This window comes from Oryctolagus cuniculus, unplaced genomic scaffold (assembly GCF_964237555.1).
Source record: "Oryctolagus cuniculus unplaced genomic scaffold, mOryCun1.1 SCAFFOLD_128, whole genome shotgun sequence".
Taxonomy (NCBI): Eukaryota; Metazoa; Chordata; class Mammalia; order Lagomorpha; family Leporidae; genus Oryctolagus; species Oryctolagus cuniculus.
In genome coordinates, this window is record NW_027208324.1 from 39,108 (window position 1) to 54,694 (window position 15,587).

Consider the following 15,587-nt stretch of genomic DNA (forward strand, 5'->3'; position numbering starts at 1 on the left):
GCTCCCTGCTAATGCACTTGGGAAAGCAGCAGAGGATGGTCCAAGTGCTTGGGCTCCTGCTCCCACATGATTCAGAATAAGCTCCGACTCCTGACTTTGGCCTGGCCAAGCCCTGGCTGTTGTGGTCTTTTGAGCTAGGAACCAGCAGATGGAAGATCTTTCTCTCTCTCTGTATTTCTGCATTTCTTTTTTCTTCTTTTTTTAACTTTTATTTAATGAATATAAATTTCCAAAGTACAGCTTATGGATTACAATGGCTCCCCCCCCATAACTTCCCTCCCACCCGCAACCCTCCCCTTTCCCTCTCCCTCCCCCCTTCCATTCACATCAAGATTCATTTTCAATTCTCTTTATATACAGAAGATCAGTTTAGCATATATTAAGTAAAGATTTCAACAGTTTGCACCCACATAGAAACATACCAGGGGATTCCAATTCAATCCCATCAAGGTGGCATGTACCAATGCCATCTCACTAGTTCCGGTGATCAATTTCTGTTCAAATTGAGCATAATGATAGGACTAAGAGCCAAAGGGAGCACATAAACAAGACTAGTGTCTGCAAATGCTAGCTGATAGAATAAAAAAGGGGGAGAACGATCCAGCATGGGAAGTGAGATACACAGCAGACCTATAGAATGGCAGATGTCCTAAACAGCACTCTGGCCTCAGAATCAGCCCTTAAGGCACACGGATCTAGCTGAAAAGCCCATGAGAGTATTACAGGCATGGAAAGCCAAAACACTCTGGCAAAAAAAAAAAACCCTACATGTATTTCTGCCTTTCAAATAAATAAGTAAGTCTTTAAGAATGCATTAAGGACCATCGCTTATGAGTCACGACACAAGTGAGCTGACCTGCTTTGTCTAAACTCCTGAGGACTTCCAATAATGAACTCCAGTGTAACAATTGCTTTCAGGTTTTTATAGCCTTGGTTGCACATGGCTCCAGAAAATGCTAGCACTTTTCCTGTCCACTGATGGTCAAGTATGAAAAAAGCAGCTAGAACACCACAGCCTTGGCTAACTGAGAAAGCTTGTTGATGATGAGAGCTTTGACTCTTTGGAGAGGAAGGCCTCTCACTGACCTGGGAGGATCCACTGTGGCAGATGCTGCCCAAGGTTGAGGAAGAGGAGGCTAGAGCAGAAACCAGTGGACTTGATGATGTGGGAAAGTTAGTCAAGGAGGTGATCTGACAGAAGTGATTAGGGCAGGGTATGCTGTGAGAGGCCTTTCCCCATTCTTATCTTGTGGAGTCCGCTCAACTAGCCTTATCATAGTTTCTGTTTAGCTTGTCCAATTGGCAGGGGGGAGGTCACAATGGAAGTTGCAGTGAGTTTATGGTAAAATGTCAGAATAGGGCTCTAAGGAAATCCTTTTTAAAACTTCAAAACTTGAGATACTTCAAACTCTGCATGAAAATTAACTAGAAAGGATCATGGACCTAAATGTAACTCTACAGTTTCTACAAGAAAACAGGAGAAAATCTCTGTAACTTTAGATTAGACAATGGGTTATTTGAAAGATTTTTTTCAGGAAAGGCACAATAAAAGGACAAACCATACAAGATAAAAGTTGCTATAGGCTCATCAACATTAAAAAAAAATTAACTTCTACTCTTCAGAAGGTACACTTAGTAGAGTGAAATGATAACTCACAACCAGAGAGAAGATATTTACTAAACATACATCTGAGAGAAAGTACTCATACCCAGAGCATATAAAACACTCTTAAAACTCCCTAAGATTACCATCAAATTACTACATGGGAACAGATTTGAATAGACACTTGGTAAAGATATTTGCACAACAGTATCGTCAGTTATTAGAGAAGTCTAAGTTTAAACTGCAGTGAGTGTACCCAAGGTGCCAGCGTTAGGATGACTGAGTCCCGCATTTGAGCACTTGCATTTGATTCTTCTCTCTGGTTCCTGATTCCAGCTTCCTGCTAATATAGTTCTTCTGCCTTTCTTTGGTTGAGTAACTGGGGTTCCTGCTACCTACATGGGAGATCTGGGTTGAATTCCCAGCTGTCAATTCCAGCTTCAGCCCAATGCTGGTCTTGGTGGCATTTGGTGAGAGAACTGATTGACTCTCTAGTAACTATTTTTAAATACTAAAAAAACATATAGAGATTCCACTATTTATCTACTGGCAGAAGAGCTACATTAAAAAAAGTTTTATTTTTTAACTTATTTGAAAGAACGAGAGAGAGAGAGAGAGAGAGAGAGAGAGAGAGAGAGAAAGAGATTGATTGATTGACCTTCCATCTGCTGGTTCACTTCCCCAAATGCTGATAACAGCCAGGGTTGGGCCAGGACTATGCCAAGGACATAGGTCTCAATGTGTGGGTCTCCTACATGGGTGGCAGAGACCAGAATACTTGAGTTACCATCGGCTACCTCCCAGGGTGCACATTAGCTGGAAGCAGAGTAGCTGGGACTCAAACTTGGCACTCTGATACGGGATGTAGGCATCCCAAGTGGTATCTTATTTATTTATTTATTTATTTATTTATTTGACATGTAGAGTCAGACAGTGAGAGGGAGAGACATAGAGAAAGGTCTTCCTTCCATTGGTTCACCTCCCAATCACCCCCCAAATGGCCGCTACCGCCGGAGCTGCGCCGAACTGAAGCCAGGAGCCAGGTGCTTCCTCCTGGTCTCCCATGCGGGTGCAGGGTCCAAGCACTTGGGCCATCCTCCACTGCCTTCCCGGGCCACAGCAGAGAGCTAGATTGGAAGAGCAGCAGCTGGGACTAGAACCTGGTGCCCATATGGGATGCCGGTGCCACAGGTGGAGGATTAGCCAAGTAAGCCATGGTGCTGGCCCCCCAAGTGGTATCTTAATGCTGTGCCACAATGTCCAGTTTCTAAATGTTTGTTAAAAAAGTTGAAATCTGAGGACTGGGACAACACATGTTGCAAGTGCCACTCTCGAACATTGTTGGTGAGAGTGCAGACTGCAGCAGCTACTTGGCAAACAGTTTAGCTGTGTGTTAAACAGTTCAATATACACTTAGTAGGTAATGAACTGTCCTACCCCTAGATCTTTACACCAAAGAAATGAAGACACATATCCACTCACAGACCTCCATGTGAGTGCTGTTAGTGGCTTTATTTATAATTGCAAAAAGTTGGAAAACACAGTTCTATAAGCTGATGAAATGGATAAACTGGTGTAACTACACAATTGGAATATTACTTAGCAATAGGTAGAGGCAGCAACATGAATAGTAGTTTAATCTCTAAAGGATTATGCTGAGTAAAGGAGCCAGACACAAGAGGCTACACTTACTACATGATTTTGCTTATAAGACACTGTGGAAGGAAAAACTACAAGAATAGAAACAGGATGAGTGGTTTGCAGGGCCTGGGTCTGGGGATGGGAGGAGACGATTGATTGGAAAGGACCATGAGGGACCTTTTTGGGTTGATAGAAATGTTCTACATCAGGAATTTGGTGGTGGTTACATAACCACGTGTTTGCCAAAACTCAGCAAACTTTACAGTGTGAATTGAAATACATAAAAATTATACCTCCATAAGCCTGACTTAAGAAAACACGTCTACAGACTTACATGGAAATAAACCTAAGAAAAAGATAACTTACAGGTTTTCCAATTGAAGAGTCATCATGAGGATGTTCTCAACTGTGGTAAGTGGTACTTGTGTTGTTCCCAAGTCTCTGAAGGAGAAAGCCCAAACATTCATGGTATGGACCTCAATAAAAAGATCTGTCTTTAAAAAGGTTGTTTCAGGAAGATGTGGTTACATCAGTTTTGGCTTCTCTATAAAGCAAGACCGCTCAAGAGTTTGTCATGGAGACAGTTCCAGAAAGCCCTGGTTGAAATGACTTTACTATTTGCATCATCAGATTAATGACCTTGGCATTGAAGAGTGGAACCTACACCTTTTTCTGCCATTGTCTTATTTTTCATTTTATACTACATTGACCTCTTTTAATTCTTATTTTTTTCTTTAAAAATTTACATCTATACCTCTTTGCTTGGGATAGATGGTATTCCTAACATGTATTTGCATGTAACACTGTCTCCCTCTGCCAGCTGTCTTTCCCATGATAAATTCTTTCTCAGTTCTTGCCTCAGTCAATAACTTTTTTTCAGTAACCTAATTTATTTTTTTTCAGTAACCTAATTTAAAATCATGACTTTTTAGCCTCAATCTCAAATATTTAATGTTTGATGAAAATAAAAAAGAATTAGTTTAATACTTACAGATATTTTAATGCTGGCAGTTTAAAAAGATACGAATCTTCAACATTTGTCAGAGGATTACGATTGAGATTTCTGAAAAAGGCAATGGAATTAAAGTTATTGGCCTTTCAATAAGCACAAGATTGTATGAGAAATTATATTCTTTTTTGTGTAGACATTTTAGGCTTAAAATTACTTTCTGTGTACTTATAAATCACCCTTAGAATTCAAAAAGCACTTGTTCTTTGGGAACTACCTATGTCTCTTAGAGGATGAATGGAGAAGAGAAAGAGAAAAGATACAAAAAAATGCATAATAAACAAAAAGTATGCAAAAGAACTTTTTAGGTGAAAAGCCTTAGAAGTGGAGCCAGTGTTTTGCCTAGCACTTAACACCCAGATTGGGATACCTACGTCTCAAATCAGATGCCTGGGTTTGATTCCCAGTTCCAGCTTCTAATTGCAACTTCCTGTTAATGCAGACCCTGGGAGGCAGTGGTGATGGCTCAATTGGTTGATTCTTTGCTGCCTACTTGGAGACGTGGACTGGTTTCTGGTTTCCAGCTTCAGCCTGGGCCTGGCCTAGCCTCGCCCGAGCCATTGCAGGTATTTGGGAAGTGAACTAGTGGACGGGAGCTGTCTGTGTCTTAAAAAAGAAAGATGTATAGAAGTGACCACACTGATAGGGAAGCCCTTTTTTGTGTAGGAAACACTAATCCTGTGTTCTCCATAATTCAAGGTGCTTGCCTTTCATCTTTAGAAATTTTAAACAAGCCATGACTTAATTCATTTAGTTGATGGAAAAAGAACCCACGTCAAAGCCATACTCTTGTCACGTTCTTCCACTGGTGTTCTCATTTCGCATCACACATCATCACATCACATCACATCACATCACACCACATCATCACGTCACATCACATCACATCACATCACATCACATCACATCACATCACATCATCATGTCACATCACATCACACTGATCATCACATCACATCACGTCACATTGCATCACATCACATCACATCACAGTCTTTGTTACGTTGCTTGTTGGCCTGTCAGTCTCCTGGCCTGTTAGCCCCTTGAGGGCAGGGAACATATGTTATTGTCTTTGTTATGCCTGTGTGTGGCATAGTGCCTGAAATTTACTGCATGGTTAATAAATATTTGTTGAGTAAAGAAATCACATTTTGTTTCCATACCAATACAATGAATAAATTCGTGTTGTGGGAAATTTCATTCCTAAATGCTGTAATAGATTTTTAAAGTTTTTAAAGCAAGCAAACAAAAACAAAAACAGGTAAAAAAAAAAAACTGCCTTTAGTTTAACTCTATTCAAAAACGTACTGTACTGTTACAGACTGTGAAAATAATAATTCTTACAGATGATATTGATTGGGCTGCCAAGCATCTGTGTTCAGCATTCAACACTGGATGTTCCCAATAACCTCTGTGATAGGTATTGTACCCCAGTAGCCTATTGTGATATATATTGTGCTGAGTCACAGAGGCTGTGTAACTTGTTGTAGGTCACTGCACTTGTAAGAAGCAAAGCTGGAGCTGGAGCTCAGTCCTGCCCCAGACTGTGTCTAATATGTGTGCAGAAAAGGGTCCAAATATTTGTCACTTTAATCTGAAGCTTGAGATGACTAAATATAGAAGTACTTTGAAAATTTCATCAACCTTCTCAGGATAGCGCTCATGAAAATTAGTTTCTCTTTTTATTCCTTTTCCCTAATCTTATCCCACGATTAGATATTTAGCTCAGAGTCATTGAGACTAGAGATTTAAAAGCATGTTGTAGGTGACATCAGTGGAAACCTATGTAAACAGTGGAGTGAGAACATCTGAAAATTTATCCCTTCATAAAGGGAACAACAAAATGGTAAAAGTGGTCAGAATCAAGTTTTTGATAATTCTGGAAATTTAACCAAAGGCTTGCAGCAACCTGTGGGGCATTTACTCAAGAAAATTGGCTGACTTTCTCTAAGAATAGTGAGATTTGTGTGGGTTTTGTGTATTTAACTTGCCCTAGACAGTTCCTCCCTGGCAAGCTCAGTGGTAGCCTTAAAAATAGGCTTGGCAGCTTATGACAAGAGCCTCGGGTGATAACTGACGTCATAAATAAGAGTGTCAATTGTTAAATCAACAACAGGAGTCACTGTGCACTTACTCCCCATGTAGGATCTCTGTCCTTAATGTGTGGTACTATGTGAATTAATGGTATAACTAGTACTCAAACAATACTTTATACTTTGTGTTTCTGTGTGGGTGCGAACTGCTGAAATCTTTACTTAGTATATACTAAGTTGATCTTCTGTATATAAAGATAATTGAGAATGAATCTTGATGAAGAATGGGATGAGAAAGGGAATGGGAGATGGGATGACTGCAGGTGGGAGGGAGGTTATGGGGGGAAAAAGCCACTATAATCCAGAAGTTGTACATTGGAAATGTATATTTATTAAATAAAAGTTAAAAAAAAGAAACATCTGCTTTAGGAATAGACTGATGTCTTAGCAATATTTGGGTTTAGGTTTTTGGATTGTGGATTAATTTTATTTTTAATTTGTTGCTTCTCAAAATTTTTTAAAATTATGAGATGTATTACTTGCATACTCACAGTCATATGTAACCATGTGAATGTTGGATAATGTTTGAACTTTGTCTAAGTTATTTTGTCTACATTTGAACCAAATCAGGAATTATAATAAGAAAAGAGAAGTATGTGTAAAATGAGCAACAACAACAAAAAAAACCTCAAACTCTCCAAAAAAAAAATAGCCTGTATGCCCAGTATCAGAGAGAGTGAGGGAGAGGGATAGAGGGACAGAGGGACAGAGGGAGGGAAGGAGGGAGGGAGGGGGGGAGAGAGAGAGAGAGAGAGAGAGAATGAAAATGAATGGAGATGAGGGCCGGCGCCATGGCTCACTAGGCTAATCCTCCACCTAGCGGCGCCGGCACACCGGGTTCTAGTCCCGGTCGGGGCGCCGGATTCTGTCCCGGTTGCCCCTCTTCCAGGCCAGCTCTCTGCTGTGGCCAGGGAGTGCAGTGGAGGATGGCCCAGGTGCTTGGGCCCTGCACCCCATGAGAGACCAGGAAAAGCACCTGGCTCCTGGCTCCTGCCACCGGATCAGCGCGGTGCGCCGGCCACAGCGCGCTGGCCGCGGCGGCCATTGGAGGGTGAACCAACGGCAAAGGAAGACCTTTCTCTCTGTCTCTCTCTCTCACTGTCCACTCTGCCTGTAAAAAAAAAAAAAAGAAAAAAGAAAATGAATGGAGATGAGCATGCAGAATGAAGCTGAGCTCCTCCAAAGTGCATCCCAGTGAGCTGTCAGAATCTTGGGCCATCTTCCACTGCTTTCCCAGGCCATAGCAGAGAGCTGGATTGGAAGTGGAGCATCCAGGTCTCAAACCGGCACCTATATGGGATGCTGGCGCTTCAGGCCAGGGCTTTAATCTGCTGTGCCACAGCACCAGCCGTGTCTCTGACTTTCAAATAAATGAATAAATCTTAAAGAAAAAAGTAAAAGAACAAAAAAACCCTAAAGCCAATGAAGAGAATACTTTAAGAGAAGCATACGGTGCAGAGGAAGAATTACCTTAAGAGAAAAGAAGACCTCTTGCTACACAGATGAGAATATGGTGCAGATGAAAAGATTATGAGAAGAAAAGTGTAATAGTTGCAGGAAGTGACAATGTGAAAACTTGTGAACCCTTACAAAACACCCCCAAAGGGCAGACCTGAGTTGTTCTCTTCATCTGTAAGGTTTATGCCTCTCTCTGAGTTTGGGGAGATGCTGTTTGGATTCCAGGACACACCACAGAGGGAGGACTGTGCCAGCAGTGTGCAAATGCAGGTGTATCCACAGCTTGCCTGAAGGAGGCTATGCCCATGGCTGACCTTCAGTGTACGACCACACCCAGCTCACCTACAGTGTCAACAGTGGGGCGAATATCTGAGGAGGGAGAAAGCCTGGACTCTCCTCCTAGTCACCCACAGTGCTTGTGAGTAACAGACGAGTGAGCATGTGGATGTGCTCTGTCTGGATAAGGGAGCCCCTCTCTACACTCTAGAGTCCTTCCACTACTAAACTATGAAACTTGTTTTGTGAGGACCAATGAAGTGACTAAAACAATTTTTAGAAAGAAGCCAATGAGTTAAGACTTAATGTACATGTGTGGGGAGCAACTGGGAGCAACTCGGACTAGACTAAGTTACTGGAATTAAGACTTATTCTATGCATCTGCTCTCCCACAATATGGCGCTGGGAGAGGAGCAAACAGCTTCTACCCAGCTGCCTTTCACCAACTTGACAAGCTGCAGGAGCTGCTCCTGATTGGAGGAGAGCAGCGTACTCGGCGTGTGGGTAGCAGAGTTGGGATTGGTGGAAGAGGACTATAAAGGAGGAGAGAGACAACATGCACCAGGAACATCTATCTGAAGGAACACCTGTGCAGCCCCCGAGAGAGCCGGCCGGCGGTGTGCCGCTCCCCCGCAGAAGTGGGGAAAGCGGCAGGGGGAAATGCCCTTCCACGGAGGTGGAAGGGACGGTAGCCAACCCGGGAAGAACCAGCAGCAAACCTGGGGAGGGCCGAGCAGACGAAAGAACAACGCAGGGTCCTGTGTCGTTCCTCCACGAAGAGGGGGAGCGACATAAATGAATGAAGCAGAAGAAATAAAGTATACTTAATGTTTAGAATTATCAATTACTGCTGATTTTCCATAATATATTTCATTTCTGATTTCACTGAAAGATTTGATGAGTATTACTATTCAAAGAATGTTATGTCACTGGTAAGCTCTTGGCATGTCTTTGAGGTAGATTTCATATTCACAATAGATTGATCCTACCACACTGCTGTTTTACACAGAGACTTCATTCAGAAGAATGTTTACTGGGCTGCATGTAGTACATGCAAAGTAAGGGTGAATGCAGATTTTGCTGAGCATGAGCCTAACCTAATTTGGGGAATCCCTTATAATGAAACATGCAGAATTATGAATATAAAAATTGCTCCAGCCCCTCCCAGGACCTTGGAAGGGGCACGTGCAAGCGTAAAGCCTTGAAGCTTAGGCTCCAGTTCATGATGAATCCAGCTCAGCTGGCACTCTTTTCTGGACTCTGTAATGCAGTGAACAGCATTGTTTTCACTTTAAAAACCCTCATCTTTGGTCATAAGATCACTGGTGTCTTCCTGGGGCAACGGGGATAGCAAAAGTTTCCTTGAAGCAGATTAGCTTTGTCTAATAAAAGAATATGTCCCCAAATAAAGGAGACCCGCTCCCAACACACACTTGGTGTATTACAGCCATTGTGCCAATTTTTGAAGCAACCATGAGTTAGATATGTTCAGATCGCATGATAAGAGGATTAGTTTCCAATACCAGCTAGCTCTGGTTTTTGCATCACCATGAAGCAAATGCTTTTTTTCTTTGGCTTAAGATGGACACAGAAACTTGAGATAAATGAACTGGTGCCTCGTGCACTGTGCGCCATCCCTAGCTCTGCTCCTACTTTTTCAGCTCATCTCTCTGGCCTTGCTGCACAGATGCTAGCATGGCTGTCACTCATTTTCCCATCAATGTCCAACTTCCCCCTGCTGGCATGAAAGTCTCTGGAGACAAAGCTTCTGTCCTGCTCCAGTTTGTACCCCCAGCACTTAATACAGCACCTGGCACTCGGTGGGCCTGGCACTCAGTGAATGTTCTTAAATGAATTCATTACTTTTCATCCACTGTGATTCCACAGATTTTCTCCCTGTGTTGTCTACAGAAAACTGTACTGGAACTCGGCCCCTTAGGAGGGATTCTAATGGAATGATATATGTTGAGGCCATTTTTACTGATGCTACCAAAACCACTTGGTGTTGGGGCTCCAGGAACCAGCTCCCGGTGTGTGGGTGAAGTAAAAACAGACTCTCAGTGTTCTTCCTCAAGATCTGCAGGCACTGTTGGTCCATCCCCAACACATCCTAAAACCTTCCCTCATAACCAGAATGAATTGTGTTTGGCTGGGATTCTGAACCACAGAACAGGTGGATAGTCTTTCAACATCAGGTTTAGTGGAGAATCTGTATCTTGAATCTAAAATTCCCTTGGGCCATTGAACATCACAGAATTGTTGAGTTGAAAGTGAATAAAACTCACTTTCTGTTGCAGCTTAGTCAGGACAAAATATGTGGGATTAGGCTAGAGCAGTGTATTTTCTTATTTTTTTAACACTACAGTTTAACATATATGCCACTTCTTCCTATTTCAAAAGTTATTAGTATCCACAGATAATTTATAAATTATAAATTGAGAGCTAAATACATTTTGGAAAAAGCTTATGATCTGGGTGGGTGATGGGGAGAGATGTGCCCTTTGGCTGGGTCCCAGGAATTATTTTTGCATTAGGATTTAAAAGCAGGTAACCCTGAGAAAGCACCAGAACCTTTTTCTCCCAGAGTACTTTGTGTTAGATTTTTGGAAAAAAAAAATGGAAATGAAGACCTTCTTTGCAGAGTTTATATACAGGGCTTAATACCCAGATAAGCATAACTATATACCATTTTTATACACAAATGGTTTTTAAATATGTATTCATCATCTATTGCACTTACACATTGTGCAAAAACTGCATTCCATGCCACGCCTGAAATGTCCCAAAGCTCAGTTCTGTCAGTAAATTGCAACCAAGATTTCTACAAAAAAAGACACGAGTGAAAGAGAATGAAGAAGAAAAAAAGAAATATTTTCAGAATACTCTTCTTTCAGGAGTGATTCTAATTTTTATAGATGAAACAATACTTCCACATTTTATCTACACACTAAAGAATTTACTGGTACTGGAAGATTTGGTTTCTGAATTATACTTGCACATTTACATTAAATTTCATCATATTATTTTCATATTACATGACATACTTGTACTGTGTGATCTTTACTTCTCTGGAACAGAGTTGCACAACTTGAATGCTATTGACATTTTGGACTCGATAATGCTTTTCTTGTGGAGGTTTGTCCTGTACATAGTAAGTGGCTTAACAGCAGGCTGGGCTTAGCTCACGCAGTGTCAGCAGCATGTGCAGGGCTGCAAGCTGTTACCTGAATGCAAAATCATGTTGGCTGAGAAGCCCTGCTCTGTGGGATTCACTCTGACTTTTGTACCTGATAGTATTTTTGCTAGAGAGGAAAAGGACCTGTTACAGAATTTTAGCAACCTTCTACTACAAATGTAAAGTAGAATCTTAACCCTATTTCAAGGTGAACAGTGAAGATTTATTAAAATTCCAAATGTGATGAAATTGTAACTTACATAGACTGCAAAAAAGGGAGTGACTCAAATGCACGTCTTTCGATAAACTCTATTTTATTGCAGGATAAATCTCTAGGAAAAGGAAAACATTGCCTTGGTTAGCTATTACCTATATAGTCAGTGGGGATAATAAAATTTGCATTTGATAATGTTGGATATGCAGTTTTTACCTAAACTGTAAAGCTTTGGACTTGTATTTGACCCTCTGGAGATACTACCCCTTCTTACAACCTCTCCTAATAGTCTCACTGTTAGAACCTTCATCAATGACATACACAACTATAGATCTTGATAGATTGTGGTGGTAAACTTTCCTGAGTGCAGAATTGATTAGATGAACTTTCATAGTCTTCATCCATTTGAAACAAGGAGCAAAGCTGTCATCTCCATTTTTGATGTCTAATATTCCAAAGAATACTCACATTTTCACATCTTTCCTGGTTTAGTCCTAGTTTTCTAACTTCATTCAATACCAGAAAAAAAGATGCCCTTTTGAATCATTTGAAATGAAATTGGTTCTCTAATTAATTCATTATTTTGAACTGATTCAGAATTACACTTTCTGTCATACTAAAGGAAATTTATTTGTTGCTTGTTGCTTGATAGTCCATGAAAGCCATGATAGAACCGTCAGAAAACAGCACGACACTGGATTCCCACTTGAAAACACTCTTGGTGGTAGAGGACTCTTACTTCCACTGATTACAATTTGACCCTCACTTTTCACCTGCAACTCATCTGTTGGTGGCTCCATCTCTAGAATCTCCTTCTCTCACCTGTCCCACGCGCAGTCACCAGTGGGACTTGCCCTAAGTGACTCTCCGAGGCCAACATCACTAGGTGCTTACAGAAGAGGCAGATTCTCAGCCCTGTTCTAGACCGACTCAGGCAGTTACTGTGGGGGTAGGGTTCAGAGCCCCAGGTAACTGTGGTGCAAGCTCAAGTCTGTTTTAGAGCACTGCTGTGACAGCATGGTTCCCCGTGGTGACTCTTGCTCAGCATTCAAAGGCCTGGAAGACCTGGCTTCACCCTCCAGCTTTCCCTGCATCTCTGTGCCTCAGAAGCTTCCATGTTTTCCCTTTCTCCCACGATATTCTCTCCAAGACGTCTGATGATGCCCACTGCCCCCTTGGAAGTCCTGTTCAACTGGCATTGCTCCCTGGTTCCATCGTCCCTGACCCAGCCCAAAGTCTTCTCCCTCGTCTGGACTCTATATCCATTTCTTTTGATATCGTTACTTGTGCCTTCCATTTCCCCAGAGCATAAACTTCTTGAAAGCATGGATTTGGCCTTGCTCATCTACATTGCCCACTATGTTTAAAACTGACTCATGGAAATAGACTCAGGTGTTTATTAAATGAAGGAATGGTTGAGTAGGTAGAAGAAGGAAAAGTGAATTTTTAAAAAGCAGTGTGGTTTTATTATTCCCTGGTCCCTCTGCAGCACTCTGTCAGCTACATAGTGCTTATTGGGTATTGGTTTGAGCTTGTGTATTTGTTTCCCCTGCAAGATTGTGAGCTCTTGGGAAGGTGGGATCCTGTCTTACTCATTTATGTGTCTCCAGTACTAGGCAAAGTGTTTGGCTTTCTCTTTCAGCTTTAGACAATTGATTGGCATTTTGAAAATGAAGTGAATACATACACTAGCATAAACTAATTAGGCTACAAAGGATTTTCCAGCAGAAACAATGAAGGGCCTATTCTACCAGCAGTAGTCTCATTTGTTTTTCTCCAAACCATGTTTGCAAGGTTCCGGAGCCCAGATGGGAAAGGTGCTCAAGAGGAACCATGCAGATGTGGTTGTCCCCGTATGGCCTAGAAGTTCTGATCATCATTCAAAGGAGTGTTGTGAGTATCACATGCTATGTTCCTTAAGCCTTGTACTTTTGAGACAAGAATCTATTTGCTGAAGAGGCCCAGTAATTAGCCTAATAAGGATTAATGATGTACACTTCCCAATACTATGTAGCTATTGTTTTAATTATCTATTTCCAACATGGGTATAATAGTTCCTTAATGGAAATCATTAATGCCAAATCTGTTCTCTTGGTAGCTTAGTATTCTTGATAATATTGTTTATATAATTTACCTGTTTAGCAAGTCACTTAATGGCTAAAGGTTAACTTATTCAAGATTAGATCATCTAACAACTTTCAGTTGATGGCATTCAAATTAATGTTGTTGGTTTATGTTTTCTTCCCTTTGTTGTATTAAACCAACTTGTTCAAACCTTGTTTGTAAAGGCCAGATGATAAATGTTTGAGACTTGGTCGGCCACATATTGTCTCTGTTGTATTTTCTTGTTTCTTTGTTTCTCTTTACAGTCCTTTATAAATATAAAACTCATTCTTAACTTAGGACCTGTATGAAGACAGACCTTGGATCCAATTTCATCCATTGCTTGTAAATTAAATACAAATATAATCCGCGGCTCACTAGGCTAATCCTCCGCCTTGCGGCGCCGGCACACCGGGTTCTAGTCCTGGCCTGGGCGCCGGATTCTGTCCTGGTTGCCCCTCCTCCAGGCCATCTCTGCTGTGGCCAGGGAGTGCAGTGGAGGATGGCCCAGCTACTTGAGCCCTGCACCCCATGGGAGACCAGGAGAAGCACCTGGCTCCTGCCATCGGATCAGCGCGGTGCTCCGGCCGCAGCGCACTGGCCGCGGCGGCCATTGGAGGGTGAACCAATGGCAAAGGAAGACCTTGCTCTCTGTCTCTCTCTCTCTCTCTCACTGTCCACTCTGCCTGTCAAAAAAAAAAAAAAAACCACAAAGCACATAGTAGGTATTCCATGTTAGAGATATGAGACCCTACAGTGTAGACTTCCAGAAGAAACCTTGGAGATTATCCAGCTGGGACCCATATTTGTTTTCTAGATAATGTAACTAAAATCTCATAAATAAGTATGATTAACTGACTTACAAGTGTTGGAGGGACAGCAGGCCTTCAAATGAGTCCTTATGTAATTCAGTCAAGTCATTTTCACTGAGGATTCTGGAAAATGAAAGAGGTACTTCTGAATCAAAATGACAACTGCAGCTGTTTGCTTCATAGGACTAACTCTGTATGTAGAGGAAACTTTGGTAATGGTGCTGTTTAAATACCCAGATTCTAATTTACTTCTAGGGTGGCAATGTCTGTTGTATTTTAATTTAAACCATTTTTCCCACTCTCCCTTTTTTGTCCATCTCTATACACCTATCCGTCCTTCCCACCAAATCATAAATGTAATGTCTGCTCTGTAGGTCACAATGTCCCTGTTAGAACCTAACACTGGGAGGCACCAAGATTGGCAGAACTGCCATTTCCTTCTGTTTTTTCCCCAAGCCCTACTACCGAAGCCCCATGTTTGAGGTATGCCGGGGCTACAAGTTAAGGTTGACCAGGGAGGCAGTAATGATGGCTGAGTATTTAAATCCCTGCCATCTATGTAGGAGAACAAGACTGAGTTTGAGGTTCCTGAGTTTGGCTGACCCAGTCTCACCACTACAGGCATCTGGGGAGTGAACAGTGTATGATAGCATGCTGCCTTTGCCTCTCAAATAAGAAAAATTAAATTTTCTTCCCCTTCCCTTTATCCCTTAGCCTTTCCAACTCCCGTCTTCACTCTTCAGAGGAAACTAGTGTTATTTACTTTTGTGTCAGATGACTCTGATTTTTCCTTTTTCCAAAGATTTATTTATTTATTTGAAAGTCAGAGTTACACACAGAGAGAAGGAGAGGGGAGAAGGGAGAGGGGAGAGGGGAGAGGAAGGTCTTCCATCCGCTGGTTCACTCCCCAATTGGCCACAAAGGCTGGAGCTGTGCTAATGAGGAGCCAGGAGCTTCCTCCAGGTCTTCCCATGTGGGTGCAGGGGCCCAAGGACTTGGGCCATCTTCCACTGCTTTCCCAGGCCATAGCAAAGAGCTGGATCGGAAGTGGAGCAGCTGAGACTCGAACCGGCACCCATATGGGATGCTGGCACTGTGGGTGGTGGCTTTACCTACTATGCCACAGTGCCAGCCCTGACTTTGATTTTTCTTACAAGTTTGGGACATCTTTAAATGAAGCATAACCAAAATATATACAAACTG

At 42.0% G+C, this 15,587-nt stretch overlaps 1 protein-coding gene across 1 annotated transcript in view; it reads right to left on the bottom strand.

The window, feature by feature from the left end:
* The window catches only part of LOC103347026 (mucin-17), a 132,701-nt gene that overhangs the window by 8,502 nt on the left and 108,612 nt on the right, over window positions 1-15,587 (bottom strand). The window contains 5 exon segments of the mRNA XM_070067817.1: window positions 3,611-3,685; window positions 4,236-4,307; window positions 10,821-10,901; window positions 11,516-11,587; window positions 14,436-14,507. Of these exon segments, the coding sequence (XP_069923918.1) occupies window positions 3,611-3,685; window positions 4,236-4,307; window positions 10,821-10,901; window positions 11,516-11,587; window positions 14,436-14,507 (372 nt within the window).